Source organism: Mustelus asterias, unplaced genomic scaffold, assembly GCF_964213995.1.
Source record: "Mustelus asterias unplaced genomic scaffold, sMusAst1.hap1.1 HAP1_SCAFFOLD_1422, whole genome shotgun sequence".
In the NCBI taxonomy this organism is placed as follows: domain Eukaryota; kingdom Metazoa; phylum Chordata; class Chondrichthyes; order Carcharhiniformes; family Triakidae; genus Mustelus; species Mustelus asterias.
Genome location: NW_027591367.1, coordinates 42,201 through 64,636, shown reverse-complemented (window position 1 = coordinate 64,636; position 22,436 = coordinate 42,201). Strand labels below are relative to the sequence as shown.

Here is a 22,436-nt window from a genome sequence, read left to right as displayed (position 1 = left end):
ACGCGGACACGGGGAGAGCATGCAAACTCCGCACAGACGGTGACCCGAGCCGGGAATCGAACCCGGGTCCCTGGCGCTGTGAGGCAGCAGCGCTAACCACTGTGACACCATGCTGCAGCAAATTCGATGATCCCCCGCCTCAGGGACACACTCGCTCATCCATGAGGTTTCCAATGCCACTGTGCATCCCTCGTTCTCTCTCCTACCCCCTCCCCAATCGGTGGCAGGCCACTCAGCCTTTCTAAGCTATTCCTATCTCCCCAGTGTTTAAATGTCCGGTTCCTGTACTGGAAGATGGGATGTTCCTGCCGGTGAACACTTCCTATGAGATTGGGGGCACCATCACGTTTGAGTGCTACGATGGATATGAGCTGCATGGCTCAGTTCGCAGGACCTGTATGAAGAATGGCCGATGGAATGGCACCACGACCATCTGCAATTCTGGATGTAAGTGCTCCTTGGAGAGTTCCCGGACCCGTTTTGCTTTGTTTTGTGTGGAAGGGAGTTCCAAAGGCCCGGGGCCCTTTGTGTGTGCAACAGTTTCCTCCCATCACTCCCGAATGTCCTGGCTCTCTTCAGACTCTACCCCATTCGTCGCTGATCTTGGTCTACACTGTGCCCCACTCCCCATGACTGACTTCATTCCCCATTCTTCCTCCGACTCCACACCCCTCCACCTTCATATTGCCCCTCGTACAACCCCTACTCGAATCCTCCCGTTTCCTGCTCCCCTCCCCTCGCTCTACCCACTGCTCCTCACCCCGCTCCCCCTCCTCCTCCACTCTCACCCTCCTTCCCCCCAACCCCTCCCTTCCCCCGCTCCCCCTCCCCCCCACTCTCAACTTCCCTCCCCCCGCTCCCCCTCCCTTCCCCCCGCTCCCCCTCCCTTCCCCCCGCTCCGCCTCCCTTCCCCCGCTCCCCCTCCCTTCCCCCCGCTCCCCCTCCCTTCCCCCCGCTCCCCCTCCCTGCCCCCCGCTCCCCCTCCCTTCCCCCCGCTCCCCCTCCCTTCCCCCCGCTCCCCCTCCCTTCCACCCGCTCCCCCTCCCTTCCCCCCGCTCCCCCTCCTTCCCCCGCTCCCCCTCCCTTCCCCCCGCTCCCCCTCCCTTCCCCCCGCTCCCCCTCCCTTCCCCCGCTCCCCCTCCCTGCCCCCCGCTCCCCCTCCCTTCCCCCGCTCCCCTCCCTTCCCCCCGCTCCCCCTCCCTTCCACCCGCTCCCCCTCCCTTCCCCCGCTCCCCCTCCCTTCCCCCCGCTCCCCCTCCCTTCCCCCCGCTCCCCCTCCCCCCCCCACTCTCAACTTCCCTCCCCCTGCTCCCCCTCCCTTCCCCCGCTCCCCCTCCCTTCCCCCGCTCCCCCTCCCTTCCCCCGCTCCCCCTCCCTTCCCCCCCGCTCCCCCCTCCCTTCCCCCCGCTCCCCGCTCCCCCTCCCTTCCCCCCGCTCCCCCTCCCTTCCCCCCGCTCCCCCTCCCCTCCCCCCGCTCCCCCTCCCTTCCCCCCGCTCCGCCTCCCTTCCCCCCGCTCCCCCTCCCTTCCCCCCGCTCCCCCTCCCTTCCCCCCGCTCCCCCTCCCTTCCCCCCGCTCCCCCTCCCTTCCCCCCGCTCCCCCTCCCTTCCCCCCGCTCCCCCTCCCTTCCCCCGCTCGCCCTCTCTTCCCCCCGCTCCCCCTCCCTTCCCCCGCCTCCCCCTCCCTTCCCCCTGCTCCCCCTCCCTTCCCCCTGCTCCCCCTCCCTTCCCCCCGCTCCCCCTCCCTTCCCCCCGCCCCCTCCCTTCCCCCCGCTCCCCCTCCCTTCCCCCCGCTCCGCCTCCCTTCCCCCCGCCCCCCCTTCCCCGCCCCCTCCCTTCCCCCCCGCTCCCCCTCCCTTCCCCCCGCTCCCCCTCCCTACCCCCCGCTCCCCCTCCCTACCCCCCGCTCCCCCTCCCTACCCCCCGCTCCCCCTCCCTACCCCCCACTCTCCCTCCCTTCCCCCCGCTCTCCCTCCCTTCCCCCCGCTCCCCCTCCCTTCCCTCCCCGTTCCCCTCCCTCCCCCTCATCCCCCTCCCTCCCTCCCCCCATCCCCCTCCCTCCCTCCCCCCGTCCCCCTCCCTCCCTCCCCCCGTCCCCCTCCCTCCCTCCCCCCGTCCCCCTCCCTCCCTCCTCCCGTTCCCCTCCCTCCCCCACCCCGTTCCCCTCCCTCCCCCACCCTGTTCCCCTCCCTCCCCCCCATCCCCCTCCCTCCCCCGTCCCCCTCCCCTTCCCTCTCCCCGTCCCCCTCCCTCCCCCCGTCCCCCTCCCTCCCCCCCCTCCCTCCCCCCGTCCCACCTCCCTCCCCCCCGTCACCCTCCCTCACCCCCGTCCCCCTCCCTCACCCCCCGTCCCCCTCCCTCACCCCCATCCCCCTCCCTCACCCCCCGTCCCCCTCCGTCCCCCTCCCTCCCCCCCGTTCCCCTCCCTCCCCCCCCGTTCCCCTCCCTCCCCCCCATCCCCCTCCCTCCGCCCCCCCCCGTCCCCCTCCCTCCACCCCCTGTCCCCCTCCCTCCCTCCCCCCCCCCCCACCGTCCCCCTACCCCCCTCCCTCCCCCGCCCCGTTCCCCCCGTCCCCTTCCCCTCCCGGCCGCCATCGCTCCGGCCGCAGCTCTTGCCCTGACTCCACTGATATCTCTCCCTGCATCCCCCACACTGCCTTTCCCCATTGCATCTCCCTTGATATCGTGAAACCTTTGATTAAATCATTGTTTGAACTTATAAAATTGACAGAATATAACCCTAATTTGTCCAATCTCATGATTTAATGGTTGGGAATCGAAGCAGCAGCCTGGCAAAATGGACATGTGTCCCGTTCCTAGGCCAACACATCCTTGCTGAAGTGTGGTGTCTGGTACTGCTCACAGTATTCCCAGAATCGGGCTCGAGGGGCTGAATGGCCTCATCTGATGCTGTGTTTCTGAACAGTTTATCTTTTCAATTCAATTTTTGTAATGGTTCAGCAATTAGATTGAATGAGGGTTAAATGAAAACCCTTTGCTGGACCAGAATCATGATTGAAATTCCGATGCGACTTCCTTCAGCGTGAGCTGGGAGTTATCCCATCAGGGATTCCGCCCTTTTGGAACTCACAGGATGGAAGGCACGCGGCCTCTGGGGGAGGAAGTTTCTGCCTGGCCTGTTTGCCATCCTGGCTTTGAAATACCTGATCGCTGCGAGGTTGTGTCTGGCCCTTCAATAAGTTCTCCGTCTATTTAAGCACAATATTGCCCACATCCTGGGATCCCGCCAGGAGGCAGGAAGTCCGGAACGAGCTACGGAATCGGTGACAAGGTGGAGTATGCCTGCAACGGTGGCCTAGCGCTGGTGGGATCGAGCAAGAGAGAGTGCCTGGAGTCGAAGGTTTGGACAGGAAGTGAGCCCAACTGTCAGCGTGAGTATCAACTAGACTTAAACAACATTTACAAAAACTTTTATTGGGACATGGGTGTCGCTGGCTGGCAGGCATTTATTGCCAATCTCTAGTTGCCCCCGGAGGGTAGTTGAGAGTCAACTACATTGCTATGGCTCTGGAGTCACATGTAGGCCAGACCAGGAGACGGCAGATTTCATCCCTAAAGGGAGGAAATGTGCCATCTGAGGTGTTGAAGATTATGAGGGGCATGGACAGGGTGGATAGGGAGCAGCTGTTCCCCTTAGTTGAAGGGTCAGTCACGAGGAGACACAAGTTAAAAGTGAGGGGTGGGAGGTTTTTGGGGGGGATTTGAGAAAAAACCTTTTTACTCAGGGTAGTGACGGTCTGGAATGCGCTGCCTGGGAGGGTGGTGGAGGTGGGATGCCTCACATCCTTTAAAAAGTACCTGGATGAGCACTGGGCCCATAGCCTTGAATGTTATGCCAAGTACTGGCAAATGGGATAAGGTGGGCAGATCAGGTCATTTGATGCGTCGGTGCAGACTCGATGGGCTGAAGGGCCACTTTTGCACTTTCATATTCTGTGAAGGGCATTAGTGAAGCAGATGGGTTTTTCCGACAATCAACAATGGTTTCATGGTCATCAGTAGATTCTTAATTCCAGATATATTTTTTATTGAATTCAAATTCCACCATCTGCCGTGGTGGGATTCGAACCCGGGTCCCCAGAAAATTAACTGAGCTTCTGAATTAATAGTCTAGCGATAATACCAGTAGGCCTCCCCCTATATTATGAGGGGCCTGGAAAGAATGGATAGTTGGAGTCTTTTTCCCAGGGTAGGAATGTCAATTACTAAGGGACACAGATTTAAGGTAAAAAGGGGAACGTTTAAAGGAGATGTGAAAGGCAAGTTTTTGTTACACAGAGGGCGGTAAGTGCCTGGAACGCACTGGTAGAGGAGGTGGTAGAAACAGATACAATAGTAGTGTTTAAGAGGCATCTCTGACAAATACATGAATAGGCAGGAAATAGAGCGATACAGACCACATAGAAGCAAAATGTCTTTAGTTGAAAAAAAGGCATCGTGTCGATGCGGGCTCGGTGGACTGAAGGGCCTGTTTCCGTGCTGTACTCTTCTTTGTTCTTTGCATGGTTCCTTGGGATCCATCTCAGTCACTGGAGCAAGGAAGCTCGCTACCTGTTCCCAATCCCGCCACTGGTGCGTGACATGGCATCCCATTGGTAATATGGACCACTCTGCCCAACTGCTCTGTGCCAGTGCTTGTGCCCCACGTGAGATTTTTTCACCTTATAAGGAGCAAATATTAGGCAAATAAAAGGAAGCAAACGACTCGAAAGTGGTCCTGTGGGGCAGTCATGTCCCTGCCTCTGAGCCAGAGGGTCTGGGTACCACACTGCAAAAGAGTAATGTGACAATGACCAGATGGTCGGAGGGAGGGGACAAGGGAGGAATATGATGGTTATCAGGTTACTCGCCTGGTCATCTAGAGAACTGGGGCAACAAGTTGGAGTTTTGAGTACAAATCCCATCAGTTAGCTCATAAATCTGGAAGAAAATCCCTCTCGATAATGATGATCAGAAAAACTGCGAGATTGCTGTAAAAAAAACCAATCTAGTTCACTGATATCCTTTAGGGAAGGAAATCTGCCGGATTACCTGGTCTGGCCTTGCATGTGACTCGAGACCCACAGCAAAGTTTTTTTAATTCATTCGTGGGGCATGGGCGTCGCTGGCTGGGCCAGCATTTATTGTCCATTCCTAGTTGCCCTTGGAGGGCAGTTAAGAGTTAACCACATTGCTGTGGCTCTGGAGTCACATGTAGGCCAGACCGGATAAGGGCGGCAGTTTTCCTTCCCTGAAGGACATTAGTGAACCAGATGGGTTTTTGCGACAATCGATGATGATTTTATGTCACCATTATCAAGACTCACTTTGTATTCCAGGTTTGTTAACCGATTTTAAATTCTACCTTGGGGTGGGATTTGAAACTGTGTTCTCAGAAGAACAGCTTGGACCTCTGGATTGCTAGTTACCACCGCACCACTATCTATATCCTATATCCCTTTGCAGACTATTTCCTCCTCAAAACTTGTTCTGCAACCCATCATCATATCATCGGCAGATTTTGCTGCAATACAGTCGATCCCTTAATGCAGGCCAGAGATGCTGTAACCCTGTGAGTGAATAACACAAACAAGCCCCATCTGCTTTAAGGGATTAATATTGACCCCGATCTCTAAGGAGAACTCCCCACCCCCCCCCCCCCCCCCCGGCACCTCCCACCCTCAAATTGAATTAGTGCAGTGGGATATTTTAACACTTCCCTCAGTGAGAAGATGGGGTCTTTGCCTCAACTGAAAGATGGCACCTCTGACAGTGCAGCACCCCTCAACACTGTCGATCCCACTTCATCGAGGTTCAGGTTGAGGGGAGGCGCTGGCATAGTTGCACTGTCACATGACCAGTAATCCAGAACCCTGGGTAGGATATGGGGGACACGAAAACAGAAAATGCTGGGAAAATCTCAGCTGGTCCGACAGCATCTGTGGAGAGAGAAACACAGCCAACGTTTTGGTTCTGGGTGACCCTTGGTCAGTTATGAGAACCCGAGTTCAAATTCCAACACGGCGGATAGTAAAATCTAAATTATATTAGATAGAAATCTGACCGTGAAACCATTATCAATCATCGTAAAAGTCCATCCACTTTGCTAATGTCATTTCCCTGGTCTGGTCTCTATGTGACTCCAGATCCACTAGAGAGTGGTCAAACACCCTCTGAAATTTTGATTTGATTTGATTTATTATTGTCACATGTATTGGGATACAGTGAAAAGTATTGTTTCTTGCGCACTGTACAGACAAAGCTTACCGTTCATAGAGAAGGAAAGGAGAGGGTGCAGAATGTAATGACAGTCAGAGCTAGGATGTAGAGAAAGATCAACTTAGCGTGAGGTAGGTCCATTCAAAAGTCTGATGGCAGCGGGGAAGAAGCTGTTCTTGAGTTGGTTGGTACGTAACATCAGATTTTTATATCTTTTTCCCGACGGAAGAAAGTGGAAGAGAAAAGGTCCTTAATTATGCTGGCTGTTTTTCCGAGGCAGCGGGAAGTATAGACAGAGTCAGTGGATGGGAGGCTGGTTTGCGTGATGGACTGGGCTACATTCACAACCTGTTGTAGTTTCTGTGGTTGTGTTTCTCTCTCCACAAATATCAGACCTGCTGAGATTTTCCCAGCATTTTCAGAGCAGGAGCCATACCAAGCTGTGATACAACCAGAAAGAATTCTTTCTATGGTGCATCTGTTGGCGAGTCGTAGCCAAATTTAAATGGAAGGCATTTAGGGTTGGGCAATAAATGCTGGCCCAACCTCCGATGCCCGCATCCTGTAAATAAAGAAAAATACTCATTTGTTTGACATCTTTGATCGGAGGGATGGGCTGAGGATTTCTTCCACTCCCATTGGCCACACCAGTCGCTAAGGCATGATTTGGCGGAGGGTTTCACTCAGATTTGTAAGTTGAGGGTGATGAAGCAAGATTCCATTCAGAAAGATTGAGGGGCATAGTGCAAATTCACTACAGTAGCAATCCGGAAGCCCAGGCTAATGCCCTGGCATCAAGGGTTCATCATATCCCACCATATATGGTGGGATTCATCTCATAAATCTGGAACTGAAAAGTTAGTGTCAGAAGTGATCACCACAAAACCATTGTAGAATGGCATAAACCATCTGGTTTGCTATTGTCCTTTGGTGAAGGAAATCTGCTGCCCTTACCTGGTCTGGCCTACTTGTGACTCCAAACCCACAGAAATGGGGCTGCACGGTGGCGATGGGGTGGCGCACTGGCCCAGTGGTTAGCACCGTTGCCTCACAGCCTCAGGGACCCGGGTTCAATTCCCACCTTGGGTCACTGTGTGAAGTTTGCACGATCTCCCCATGTCCACGTGGGTTTCCTCCGGGGTGCTCCAGTTTCCTCCCACACCCCAAAGATGTGCGGGTAGGTGGATTGGCTGTGTTAAATTGCCCCTTAGTGTCCCAAGATGTGTCGATTTAGTGGATTAGCCATGGTAAACTGTACTTTAGTGTCTCAAAATGTGAAGGTTAGGGGGATTAGCAATGGTAAACTGCCCCTTAGTGTCCCGAGATGTGTAGGTTAGGTGGATTAGCAATGGTAAACTGCCCCTTAGTGTCCCAAGATGTGTAGGTTGGTAGGATTAGCTGGGTAAATATGCCGGATTATGGGATAGGGCCTGAGTAAGATGCTTTACTGGAGAGTCGGTGCAGATTTGATGGGCCAAACGGCTGCCTCCTGTACTGTATGGATTCTATGTTGTTGAATCGGCCCTCTGAAATAGTGCGCCAAGCCACTGGGTTCAAGGGTCATTAGGGATGAGCAACATACGGTGGCCCAGCCAGTGACACCCACATCTCACGAGAGAATCAATAAAAAATTGGCGCTGTCAACGTACAGGAATCCAGTGGGAAAGTGGAATCTCTCTTTTCTCTGCAGATAAAAGCTCCTTCGACAGCCCGGAAGAAGTAGCGGCAGCTTTCACAGCTTCTTTCACCAATATGCTGGGTGTGACTCGAACTGGACACGACAAGAATTCAGGTACATCATCTGCCATCCTTCCTTGATGTGTTAACCCATCCCCTCTATAATCCTTCCCTTTGCCCAACATCCAGATAAAAGCAAAATACTGCAGATGCTGGAATCTGAAACAAAAACAGGAAATGACTGCAAATTGGGAGAGGGGAGTGTGCAGCGGGACCTGGGTGTCCTGGTGCACCAGGCACTGAAGGGTGGGGCAGGTGGTAAAGAAGGCAAATGGTATGTTGGCCTTCATTGGCCTTCATTGCGAGAGGTTTCGAGCACAGGAGCAGGGATAGAACCATAGAACCATAGAAAATTACAGCTCAGAAACAGGCCTTTTGGCCCTTCTTGTCTGGGCCGAACCATTTTATGCCTAGTCCCACTGACCTGCACTTGGACCATATCCCTCCACACCCCTCTCATCCATGAACCCGTCCAAGTTTTTCTTAAATGTTAAAAGTGACCCCGCATTTACCACTTTATCCGGCAGCTCATTCCACACTCCCACCACTCTCTGCGTGAAGAAGCCCCCCCTAATATTCCCTTTAAACTTTTCTCCTTTCACCCTTAACCCATGCCCTCTGGTTTTTTTCTCCCCTCAGCGGAAAAAGCCTGCTTGCATTCACTCTATCTATACCCATCAAAATCTTATACACCTCTATCAAATCTCCCCTCAATCTTCTACGCTCCAGGGAATAAAGTCCCAACCTGTGTTGTTGCAGTTATACAGGGCCTTGGTGAGGCCACACCTAGAATATTGTGAGCAGTTTTGGTCTCCTTTTCTGAGGAAGGATGTTCTTGCTCTTGAGGGAGTGCAGCAAAGGTTTACCAGGCTGATTCCGGGGATGGCGGGACTGATGTATGAGGAGAGATTGACTCGGTTAGGATTGTTTTCGCTGGAGTTGGGGCGGCACGGTAGCACAGTGGTTAGCACTGCTGCTTCACAGCTCCAGGGTCCCGGGTTCGATTCCCGGCTCGGGTCACTGTCTGTGTGGAGTTTGCATATTCTCCTCGTGTCTGCGTGGGTTTCCTCCGGGTGGTCCGGTTTCCTCCCACAGTCCAAAGATGTGCGGGTTAGGTTGATTGGCCAGGTTAAAAAATTGCCCCTTAGAGTCCTGGGATGTGTAGGTTAGAGGGATTAGCGGGTAGGATATGTGGGGGTAGGGCCTGGGTGGGATTGTGGTCGGTGTAGACTCGATGGGCCGAATGGCCTCCTTCTGCACTGTAGGGTTTCTATGATTTCTATGAAATAAGGGGGGATCTCATAGAGACTTATAAAATTCTAACAGGACTGGACAGGGTAGAATCAGGGAGGATGTTCTCGAAGGTGGGGGTGTCCAGAACCAGGAGTCAAAGTCTTAGGATTCGGGTAGACCATTTAGGACGGATGTGAGGAGACATTTCTTCACCCAAAGAGCGGTGAGCTTGTGGAATTCATTACCACAGGAAGTAGTTGATGCCAAAACATTGAATGTATCCAAGAGGCGGCTGGATATGGCAATTTAGCGAATGGGATCGAAGGTTATGGGGAGAAAGCAGGATTAGGCTATTAAGTTGGACTTTCAGTCATGGTCTTGATGAATAGCGGAGCAGGCTCAAAGGGCCGAATGGCCTCCTCCTGCTCCTGTCTTCTATGTTTCTATGTTAAAATCTCAGCAGGTCTGACAGCATCTGTGGAGAAAGAGAATAGAGCCAATGTTCCCCGCCTGGATGACTCTTCGTCCCATCCAGACTCGAAACGTTGGCTCTGTTCTCTCTCCACAGATGCTGTCAGACCCGATGAGATTTTCCAGCATTTTCTGTTTTTGTATCTTATCATCCAGAACTTTCACTTCAAGGGGCAGGACACATTGTCCCAACTACTGGAAAATGAATGAACATATAAGATCATAAGATATAGGAACAGGAGGAGGTTCTTTGGCCCTTCAAACTTGCTGCACTATTCAATGAGATTTGGATGGCATGGTGGCACAGTGATGAGCGCTGCCGCCTCATGGCACCAGGGATCCGGGTTCAATTCCTGGCCTTGGGTCACTGTCTGTGTGGAGTCTACACGTTCTCCCCATGCCTGCGTGGGTTTCCTCCCACAGTCCAAAGATGTGCAGGTTAGGTGGATTGGCCGTGCTAAATTCTCCCTCAAGTCTCCAAAGATAGACCAAAGAAAACTACAGCAGAGGAATAGGCCCCTTTTGCCCTCCGAGCCTGCACCAACCATGCTGCCTGTCTTAACTAAAACCCCCTACCCTTCCGGGGACCATATCCCTCTATTCCCATCCTATTCATTTACCTTCAAGCCCTTAAAAGTCACTGTTGTATCTGCTTCTACTACCTCGCCGGCAGTGAGTTCCAGGCACCCACCAGCCTCTGTGTAAAAATTTGCCTCCTTTAAACCCTGCCCCTCGCACCTTAAACCTATTCCCTCGAGTAATTGACTCTTCCACCCTGGGAAAAAGCTTCTGACTATCCACTCTGCCAATGCCCCTCATAATCTTGGAGACTTCTATCAGATTGCCCCTCAACCTCCATCTTTCCTGTGAGAACAAACGAAGTTTTTTGAACCACTCCTCATAGCTAATACCCTCCATACCAGGCATCATCCAGGCATCATCCTGCTTTTCTGTACCCTCTACAAAGCCTCCACATCCTTCTTGTAGAGTGGCGACCAGAATTGAACACTATATTCCAAGTACAGCCCAGCTAAGGTTCTATAAAGCTGCAACATGACTTGCCAATGTTTAAACTCAATGTCCCGGCCGATGAAGGCAAACATGCCGTATGCCTTCTTGACTACCTTCTCCACCTGCATTGCCACTTTCAGTGATCTGCGTACCTGTACACCCAGATCCCTCTGCCTCTCAATACTCTTAAGGGTTCTGTCATTTACTGTATGTGTGTTAGACCTTCCAAAATGCATTACCTCACATTTGTCTGGATTAAACTCCATCTGCCATCTCTCTGCCCAAGTCTCCAACCAATCTATATCCTGCTGTATCCTCCAACGGTCCTCATCGCAATCTGAAATTCCACCAACCTTTGTGTTGTCCGCAAACTTACTAATCAAATCAGTTACAGTTTCCTCCAAATCATTTGTGTATATATATTACAAACAGCATAAATCGTGTGTCGGTTATGTGGATTGGCCATGCTAAATTGCCTCTCAAGTGTCCAAAGATGTGTAGGTTAGGTGGATTGGCCGTGCTAAATTGTCCCTTCGTGTCCAAAGATGTGTAGGTTAGGTGGATTGGTCACCTCAACTGCTTCACTGGGCAGGGAAGCAGTTCCCAGGGAGGTTATAGGGGTAACTTCCCTGTAACCCCTTACAGGGGTTACAGGGATGGGGTGGGCCTGGGTTCGATGCAGACTCAATGGGTTGAATGGCCTCCTTCTGCACAGTAGGGATTCTATCATTCTTCCATTCTATTTATGTAATTAAGCAATCATTTAAAGAAAAGGGATAAAATGAGAAATGCCAAGTTTGTTTAGTTGCTGCTCTTGTTTTATTTTCCTGGGTTTCGTTTGCAGCCGTGTCCACTGAGCTTGACCTTTGAATGACAGAGACTCCATGGCAATGCCAAAGGGTTGGCAATTCCGGTGGGGTTCTATCATCTAACTTGGCGTTCGAGTTGGCTGCTTTTGTCCAGAGGCAATTAGACACTGTTGGGGCACCGGGTGTCATGACAAAACTGTGTTGGTGAGGAGGTGCAGGGGGCACCAGTGCAGGCCGTGCCAGGGGGTGCTTGGCACCCATTGGAATTGGGCCGTGTGCCCTCTGTTCCACAGAATTCCTTACCTCTAAGTGCCAACACATTCCATAATATTCTGGCTCTGACTACCTCCTCCACAGATACTACTGCCCGTAAAATTATCCTCAGCAAGGATGCACCGCTTCATGTCTATATTCTTCTGGATGCTTCCGACAGCGTTGGTGAAGAATATTTCAATGAAGCCAAGAATGTCGCTGAGAACCTCATCGACAAGGTAAGGGAAGAATTACCATCGGCAAGTGGCCTAACTTGAACATTGAAGCAAAAACAATTACTTTTCTCTGCTCTGGATTTTATCGGACACAATTGCTTCAGATAAAAGCAGCTCAGATTGATTGGCACCCCATCCGCCACGTTATACATTCAACCCCTCCACCACCATTGCACAGCGTCAGCCCAGTGTACCATCAACAAGGTGCACTGCAGGAACTCACCAAGGTCCCTCAAGCAGCACCTTCTGAGCCCACAACCATCTAGAAGGACAAGGTCAACAGATACCTGGAGATTCCCCCCCCGCAAGTCACTCACCGTCCCGACTTGGAAATATATCAGCCGCTCCTTCGCTGTCACCAGTCAAAATCCTGGAACTCCGTCCCTGACATTACTGTGGTTGTACCTGTACCAGACGCGGTTCATGAAGGTGGCTCACCACCACCTTATTGAGGGCAATTAGAGGTGGGCAACAATGGGCACGGTGGCACAGTTGTTAGCACTGCTGCCACACAGTGCCAGGCACCTGGGTTCGATTCCTAGCTTGAGTCACTGTCTGTGCGGAGTTTGCATGTTCTCCCCGTGCCTGCGTGGGTTTCCTCCGGTTTCCTCCCACGGTCCAAAGATGTGTGGATTAGGTTGATTGGCCATGATAAATTGCCCCTTAGTGTCAGGGGGATTAGCAAAGTAAATATGTGGGGTTACGGGAATGGGGCATGGGTGGGATTGTGGTTGGTGCAGGCTCGATGGGCCGAATGGCCTCCTTCTGTACTGTAAGGATTCTATGAAACGTTGTCATCAATGGTCTCATTCCATGAATGAATAAGGGGAGAAAGTATTATTATTCTCATGCCCCTGGACTGAGAGTTTTTCTTTTTGCCTCCTAGATTGCAAGTTTTGATGTTTGGCCAAGGTTTGGGGTTATATCGTATGCATCGCAGCCAATCGTGATAGCTAACCTCGATGACGACGATGAATCCAGTGCTGATACCGCTATTGGCTTGTTAAGGGAATCGGAGAAGGCAACCTATGAAAGTGAGCTGCGCTTTGAAGAATAGTGTGCAGTTGACTGTCCACTAATGCCTCAGAAGAACATACGAAATAAGAGCCGCAGTGGGCCATTCAGCTCCTGGCGTTTGCACAGCCATTCTCTACCTCAACCCCCGGCACAGTGGTTAGCACTGCCAGCTCTCAGCGCCAGTTCGATTCCCGGCTTGGGTCTCTGTGTGTGCGCAGTCTGCACGTTCTCCCCGCATCTGCATGGGTTTGCTCCGGCTGCTCCGGTTTCCTCCCACAATCCAAAGATGTGTGGGTTAGATGGATTGGCCATGCTAAATTCTCTCTGTGTCAGGAGAAATTAGCAGGGTAAATACATCAGGTTACGGGGATAGGACCTGGGTGGGATTGTTGCCAGTGCAGACGCGATGGGCCAAATGGGCCACCTTCTGCACTGTAGGGATTCTATGACCTCTCTTTTCCCGCAGGAGACTGTGGCTTTGATTCCCTTGATGTGCCCACCACTCCTCCACAAAAAGTGACACCCCCTCCTCCACAAAAAGTTCTGAAATATCATTCCCCCCCCCCCTCCTCCCCCGTTTGTGAGGCTGTGGTTGATTAATTGAGGGAAATGGGCAAGACCTCATGGAAAAATAAAAGGGACAAATTTTGTCTATTATAAAATCCCTACAGTGCAGAAGGAGGCCATTTGGCCCATCGGGCCTGCACCGACAACAATCCCACCCTATCCCCGTAGCCCCACTCTGCTCATCCCCCCTGACACTAAGGGGCAATTTAGCGTGGCCAATCAACCTAACCCGGACATCTTTGGAGTGTGGGAGGAAACCGGAGCACCCGGAGGAAACTCATGCAGGCTGGGGGAGAACATGCAAATTCCACATGAACAGTGGGTGACACCCCCCCACACTGTGCGACGCTTCCTGATATCTCCCTTCAGTTCTCCTTTCTCCTCATTTCACACTCGCTCCTGTGCCCTGTTCTTTCCTGACTGCTGCCGACTTCTCGCTCCCTCCCCAGTTGGCCAATCTGTTACGCTGTTCACCTCTCGTGCCTGCCAGTGGCCCAGCTATTGCTGCAACGACATGGAGCAGTGTTTTGGACCCCATCTCGAGTACAGTGTTCAGCTGCGGACATCAGACCGAGAGAAAGGATGCCGAGAGGGCTGGCCATCAACCCGAGACATAAACTGATGTTTTTTCCTCTTTGTCTCCACAGATGCTGTCAGACCTGTTGAGTATTTCCAGAATTTCCTGTTCCTATTGAGTGATCTATAGGTCTTGGAATCAGGTTTAACAGAGTGATAACCAGCAGGTTATAAGGAGCAATTGCATAAATTGTATTCTCCGGAAACATTGATGGACTGATTCAATTAAGATGTTCGTAAGAGGAGGCAATGGCCGAGTGGTCTTATTGCTCGACCAGAGGCTCATTTAATGTTCTGGGGACCCGGGTCCGAATCCCGCCATGGCAGATGACAGATTTTAAATTCAAATATCTGGAATTAAGAATCTACCGATGACCATGAAACCATTGCCGATTGTCGGAAAAACCCATCTGGTTCACTCAGGTCCTTTAGGGAAGGAAATCTGCCGCCCTTACCTGGTCTGGCCTACATGTGACTCCAGATTCACAGCAATGTGGTTGACTCTCAACTGCCCTCGGCAACTAGGGATGGGCAATAAATGCTGGCCCAACCAGCGACGCCCATGTCCCACAAATGAATTGAATTAAAAATTGTAAATAATTGGCTGGGCATAAACCAGAGGGATCCTTTCTCGGCTGGTCGGAAGGGCCTGGACAATGGTACCTAGAAGCAGAGAATCCCCACAGTGCAGATGGAGGCCATTCGGCCCATTGAGCCTGCACCGATAACAATCCCACCCAGAACCAATCCATGTAACCCTACGTATTTACCCTGCTAGTCCCCCTGACACGAAGGGGCAATTTAGCATGGCCAATCCCCCCAACCTGCACATCGTTGGACTGTGGGAGAAAACTGGAGCACCCGGACGAAACCCATGCAGACATGGGGAGAACATGCAAACTCCACACAGACACTCACCTGAGGCTGGGATCGAACCCGGGTCCCTGGCGCTGTGAGACAGCTGTGCTAACCATTGTGCCACCGTGCTGTTCAGTTGAACTCTTTCAGAATTTTGTCGGTTTCAATGAAATTGCCTCTCATTCTTCTTAACTCCAACGTGTATAGACCCAGCCTCACTCAGCCTCTCGTCAAAGGACAACTTCCTGATCCCTTCGGGACCAATTTAGTGAACTTTTGCTGTACCACCTCCAATACAAGCACATCCTGTCATAGTAATTGAGATCTAAGTAGCATTTGTCATTCCAGATGTGGTCTCTCCAAATCCCTGCAACCCGCTTGATTGGCACCACATCCACAAGCATCCACTCCTTCCACCACCAACGCTCAGTCGCAGCAGTGTGTACTATTTACAAGATGCATTGCAGCACTTCACCAAAGATCCTTAGACAGCACCTTCCAAACCCACGACCACTTCCATCTAGAAGGACAAGGGCAGCAGATACATGGGAACACCACCACCTGCAAGTTCCCCCTCCAACCCACTCATCATCCTGACTTGGAAATCTATCGCCGTTCCTTCGCGGTTGCTGGGTCAAAATCCTGGAATTCCCTCACTAATGACATTGTGGGTTAACCCACAGCACGTGGGTTGCAGCGGTTCAAGAAGGCAGCTCACCACCACCACCTCGAGGGCAACTAGGGATGGGCAATAAATGCTGGCCTAGCCAACGGCGCTCATGTCCCGCGAATGAATTTTAAAAAAATTCAGCCTGTTACCAAGCCATTTTTTTAAAAAGTCAATCTCTTCTTTTGTTTCTTGTGTCTCACAGTCCATGGTGATGGGAGAGGGACTAATATTTACGCAGCACTGAGAAAAGTCTTTGAAACAATGGTCCTAACAAAAACGCACCATAAGGATTCCTGGGACAAGATAAGATTTGTCACCGTTTTATTTACTGACGGTGAGTGTGCTGCATTCCTGGGGAGTTTCTGGCGATGTGGTTGGGGGGGGGGCACAGGGGATCATAGAATCATAGAACCCCTATCGTGCAGAAGGAGGCCATTCAACCCATTGAGTCTGCACTGGCAACAATCCCACCCAGGCCCTGTTCTTGTAATCCCACATATTTACCTCGCTAATCCCCCTGACACACGGGTCAATTTAGCATGGCCAATCAACCTAACCCGCACATCTTTGGACTGTGGGAGGAAACCAGAGCACCAGGAGGAAACCCACGCAGACATGGGGAGAATGTGCAAGCTCCTCACAGACAGTCACCCGAGGCCGGAATTGAACCCGGGTCCCCGGCGCTGTGAGGCAGCAGTGCTAACCGCTGTGCTGTAATGGGATGGAGTGGGTCAATCTGACAGGGGCATAATTGAACCACTCCACATTGACCTGGCCGCAAGCAGTTGTGACAAGCTCAAGGCAGCCGGCACCATGCTGGTTCCAGCCGTCAGTGGCTTGGCTATGCCCCTGGTTACCAGATTCAATCTTCAACCGTTTTCCCCCATTTTATCTTACCATTGCCCCCCCGCCCCCTCCCCCCCCCCCCCCCCCCCCCCCCGGTTCTTATGCCCCCTCACCCCACACCAGCAACCATGGTGTGCACTGTGGTTGCAGTGTGCATGTGGGTACAATCTAACGCAGTTGTTCCCAACCAGTGTGCACCCCCCCCCCCCCCACTCACCCCCCCCCCCCCCATGCCCTCCCAAATGTGTTGCAAAACAATTTTCAAAATTCATATAGTTGACTAAAACCAACCTTTGTCTTCAGCTCTGTGGTTGGCATAGCATCATAGAAGTTCATAGCATGGAAACAGGTCCTTCAGCCCAACTTGTCTATTCCACCCAGTTTTTACCAATTGCCTGTGTTTGGCCCATATCCCTCTGTACCCATCTTGCCCATGTAACTGGCTAAACGCTTGTTAAAAGACAAAATTGTACCCGCCTCTACTACTACCTCTGGCAGCTTGTTCCAGACACTCACCACCCCCTGAGTGAAACATTTACCCCTTTAAACCCTTTTGTATCTCTCCCCTCTCACCTTAAACCTATGGCCTTTGGTTTTAGACTCAAAGATGTTGACTATCTACCTTATCTATGGACCTCATTATTTTATACACTTCTATAAGATCACCTTGAAGCCTCTTATGTTCCAAGAGAAAAACATCCAGTCTATCCAGCCTCTCCTTATAATTCAAACCATCAAGTCCTGGTAACATCCTAGTAATGATGTGGAGATGCCGGCGTATTTCCACTCCATCTGACGAAGGAGCAGTGCTCCGAAAGCTTATGGTATTTGCTACCAAATAAACCTGTTGGACTTTAACCTGGTGTTGTGAGACTTCTTACAACATCCTAGTATTCGGTGTTCTGACCAATGGCCTGACAAACCATTCAAGGCTATGGGCCAAGTGCTGGTAAAAGGGATTAGGTGGGAGGTCAGGTGTTGCTCGCGTGTCGGTGCTGACCCGATGGGCTGAAGGGTTCTTCTGCACTATATGTTGCTGTGATTCTCCCGCGCATGCTCCGGCTGGAAAAGAGCTGCACACGCGCGGTTTACATTTTCTATGTTGGTCAGGCCCATGCGCATGATCGGCAGGGACTTGGAGCTGAAGACCCAGGCCCCATGCGTCTGCACATCAAGCGAAAACTCTAAAAGGTCGCAAGAGCCCTGGGAGAAACAGGGAGAAGTTAAAAATTAAGTTCCAAGTACGGGAAGAAGACAGAGAAAATAGGAGGTTTGCCTCAGTTTTTTTTATTGCAATATAGAGGTGTGCCATAAAACCACTGATTTAAAGGATGCGCTGGACTAAATACACATGGGCACACGCAGACCACCCTTAAACTCGGAGCAGTCACTCCCTCCTCCACCGATGCATAGTGGCAGCCACGTGTACCATCTGCAAGATACGCAGCAGCTACTCAGCAAAGCTCCATGGCACCTTTCCGACCAGTTGCCTCTACCACTTTGAAGGGCAGTAGATGCATGGTAACACTGCATGTTGCCCTCCGAGTCACTCACAATCCTGACTTGGAAATATATCGGCCGACCCTTCACTGTTACTGGGTCAAAATCCTGGCATTCCCTCCCTAACAGCACTGTGGGTGTACCTGCACCTCAGGGACTGCAGCGGTTCAAGAAGGCAGCTCACCACCCCCTTCTCAAGGGGCAGTGAGGGAGGGCAATAAATTCTGGCCAAGCCAGTGACGCCCACATCCCGTGCATAAATTAAAAATAAATGTTGGCTGTGATGTATTTGGGACATTCTTGGTGCTGTTCAACGGCAAGGTCTTTGTTTCTGAAACATTCCTTTTATATTTCAGGGAAAGCAAACATGGGAGGCAACCCCAAAGCAGCTGTCCAGGATATAAAGCGCTTCGTCGAGGCACAAAATAAAACGGAAGATTACCTCGGTGAGCATTCTCTACAGCATTTCATTTGATCCCAAGCCCAATATGAAGTTAGCCTCGACCCCAATTTTTCCTTTTGATTTTCGCATTAGGATGAGCATAAGGTGTTTTCCTCCAGGTATGATTTAAGTGACCCACTTGGGAGCTTTTATCAGAACCAACGTTATTTAAGAACACAGTTAGAATATAACAAAAAGAATTGGTATAACTTTTACCAATTAAAACACTCAATTATGACAAAGTATAATTCTTAACGGCTAGCTATCTCTGTTGTTCCAATTTAAAGCAGTATCCCCATAGACATACACCCTTCTTCAGAATTAGTTTGTGCAAAACAAAAGTGTGCTCATTTTAACACTTCTGATCTCGACAGCAGATTCCAGAGAAGGATATATCCTCAAACTGCAGAACTTCAGAGAAGTAAACCGAGTCTATATTGTGCAGTAAAACCTATCCAATTTTTGATTGCAAAATCATAGGTTCAACTGAATGTTTGCAGCACAGAAAGAGAACTTTTGGTCCATCATATCCATACTGGCTATTCACAGAACTATTTAGCTAATTCCAGTCGCCCACACTTTCTCATGGACCAGATTTGGTCAGATGGTGACATCAAACACAAAGGAGGGAAATAAATGGAAAGAAATCAGGCGCCAGTTTAAGATGCACCGCAGCAATTCACCAAGACTCCTTCGACAGCGTCATCCAAACCCACAACCTCTACCACGTGGAAGGACCAGGGTATCAGACGCACTCCCTGCGATTTCTTCTCCAAGCCATACATTGTCGTTACTTGGAAATGTACCTCAATTCCTTTACCCACAAAGATGTGCGGGTTTAGGTTGATTGGCCATGCTAAAATTGCCCCTTAGTGTCCTGAGATGCGTAGGTTAGAGGGATGAGCGTGTAAATGTGTAAGGATATGGGGGTAGGGCCTGGGTGGGATTGTGGTTGGTGCAGACTCGATGGGTCAAATGGCCTCTTTCTGCACTGTAGGGATTCTATGATCCTATTGCTGGGTCAAAATTCTTGATCTCCTTTCCAAACAGTGCTGTGGGGTGGGCCTACCGGACCAGGCCTGCCGTAGTTCAAGAAGGTGACTCGCCACTGCCACCTCAATGTCCACACTCTGTGAAATAATGTTTTAAAAAGCAGATCAGGGTCATGTTTAAACAAATGTTCCTGGTCCCCCCATGCCAACACTATGGTTAAGAAAGCCCATCAATGCCTCTACTTTCTCAGGAGGCTGAGGAAATTTAGCATGTCCGCTACGACTCTCACCAATCTTTACAGGTGCACCTTGGAAAGCACCCTTTCCGTATGTATCACAGCTTGGTATGGCTCCTGCTCTGACCAAGACTGCAAGAAACTACAAAGTGTTGTGAATGTAGCCCAGTCCATCACGCAAACCAGCCTCATACCCATTGACTCTGTCTACACTTCCCGCTGCCTCGGAAAAGCAGCAGCATGATCAAGGACCCTAGGCACCCCAGACATACTTTCTTCCACCTTCCTCCATCAGGCAAAAGACACAAAAGTCTGAGAATACGTACCAACCGACTCAAGAACAGCTTCTTCCCTGCTGCCATCAGACGTTTGAATGGCTCTATCATATATTAAGCTGATATTTCTCCACACCCTAGCTATGACTTTGAAACTATATTCTGCACTCTCTCCTTTCCTTCACCCCGATGTACTCTGAACAGATTTTTTTTTCTGTATAACACGGGCGAGAAACAATACTTTTCACTCTATTCCAATACCTGTGACAAAATAAATCAAATCAAACAACTTCAACAATCGCATCACTCTTTGGTTGATGAATCATCTTCTGTGTTCCTCGCATGAGGTAAGTCACTCATTCGGAGTGCCAGCACAAATATGATGGGCTGAACAGCCTCCTTCACTGCTGTAACAAATCAATATTAAAGAAATGTCAAGGAGGCAAGAGACCAAGGGTCAGATATTTGCTATTCTGTTATCACTCAGGGTAACAGGTGACGGAATCCAGGAACCTGCAGGTATCATAGTCATAGGGGTTTACAGCATGGAAACAGGCCCTTTGGCCCAACTTGTCCTTTTTTAACCACTAAGTTAGTCCCAAATTGCCCATGTTTGGCCCATATCCCTCTATCCCCATTTTACCAATGTAACTGTCTAAACACATTTTCAAAGACAAAATTGAACCTGCCTCTACTACTACCTCTGGTAGCTTGTTCCTGACATTCACCACCCTCTGAGTTAAAAATTTGCCCTTCTGGACCCTTTTGTATCTCTCCCCTTAAACCTATGCCCTGTAGTTTTAGATTCCCCAACATTTGCGAAAAGATGTTGACTATCTAGCTGATCTATGCTCCTCATTATTTTATAGATCTCCAAGATCACCCGTAAGCCTCTTACACTCCAGGGGAAAAAAGTCCCAGTCTATCCTTGTCTCTCCTTATAACTCAAACCATCAAGTCCCGGGAGCATCCCAGTAAATCTTTTCTGCACTCGTTCTAGTTTAATATGATTGCCCATCCTTCACCGCCACGGGTCAGTATTCACCATCTACTTCTCATTCTCTTCCAGATATGTATGCTTTTGGAGTGTCAGCTGATGTTGATAAGGTAGAACTGAACGAACTGGCTTCGCAAAAACCTAACGAGAAACATTACTTTACGATACGAAACACCTCCGAGCTGGTTAAATCTTTTGATGATATATTAGGTATGGATTTTATCTTTCTGAACAATGTTCCCTGAATTAATACTCATTGAACAGTTGAAGTCCGTTTGATACTGTTATTCCATCCCGGAATTAGCAGAGTGCTTCATGATGGTTCGGGTCCAAGTCGAAGCAAACTTTATATTCATCAATTGAACCAACAGTAGGTACTCAGCTGATAAAGAGGAGATATTAGAAAGGCTGGTGGTACTAAAGTTGATAAGTCACTGGGACCAGATGGAAAGAAAGTGACAATGCAGAACACGGACAGGGGCATTGGCCAGAATCTTTCAATTCTCTCTCGATATGGGACAGCCAGTGGTACCATGGGACAGGAGAACTGCAAATATTTCACCCTCGTTCAAAAAGAAGTGATAATAGAAGACAAAATTAACGGTCATGCACACAAATACAGATTAATTAAGGAAAGCCAACACTGATTTGTTGAAGGCAAATTGTGTGTGTTTAAGTACTGATTACTGCTGGGTACAGGGATTACTGAGTACTGATTACTATTGGGTACAGAGATTACTGAGTACTGATTACTGCTGGGTACAGGGATTATTGAGTACTGATTACTATTGGGGACAGGGATTACTGAGTACTGATTACTGCTGGGTAGGGATTACTGAGTACTGATTACTGCTGGGTACAGGGATTACTGAGTACTGATTACTGCTGGGTACAGGGATTACTGAGTACTGATTACTAATGGGTACAGGGATTATTGAGTCCTGATTACTGCTGGGTACAGGGATTACTGAGTACTGATTACTGCTGGGTACAGGGATTACTGAGTACTGATTACTGCTGGGTACAGGGATTACTGAGTACTGATTACTGCTGGGTACAGGGATTACTGAGTACTGATTACTGCTGGGTACAGGGATTACTGAGTACTGATTACTGCTGGTACAGGGATTATTGAGTACTGATTACTATTGGGTACAGGGATTACTGAGTACTGATTACTGCTGGGTACAGGGATTACTGAGTACTGATTACTGCTGGGTACAGGGATTACTGAGTACTGATTACTAATGGGTACAGGGATTATTGAGTCCTGATTACTGCTGGGTACAGGGATTATTGAGTACTGATTACTATTGGGTACAGGGATTACTGAGTACTGATTACTAATAGGCACAGGGATTACTGAGTACTGATTACTGCTGGGTACAGGGATTACTGAGTACTGATTACTGCTGGGTACAGGGATTATTGAGTACTGATTACTGCTGGGTACAGGGATTACTGAGTACTGATTACTGCTGGGTACAGGGATTA

At 50.4% G+C, this 22,436-nt stretch overlaps 1 protein-coding gene across 1 annotated transcript in view; it reads left to right on the top strand.

Annotated features, from left to right (window-relative positions):
• The window catches only part of LOC144488262 (complement C2-like), a 56,407-nt gene that overhangs the window by 13,951 nt on the left and 20,020 nt on the right, over positions 1-22,436 (top strand). Inside the window, exons 3-10 of the mRNA XM_078206303.1 lie at positions 265-447; positions 3,217-3,390; positions 7,908-8,009; positions 11,836-11,969; positions 12,853-13,000; positions 15,857-15,988; positions 18,357-18,446; positions 21,015-21,152. Coding sequence (XP_078062429.1) covers positions 265-447; positions 3,217-3,390; positions 7,908-8,009; positions 11,836-11,969; positions 12,853-13,000; positions 15,857-15,988; positions 18,357-18,446; positions 21,015-21,152 — 1,101 coding nt within the window. The remainder of the gene's footprint in view (positions 1-264; positions 448-3,216; positions 3,391-7,907; positions 8,010-11,835; positions 11,970-12,852; positions 13,001-15,856; positions 15,989-18,356; positions 18,447-21,014; positions 21,153-22,436) is intronic.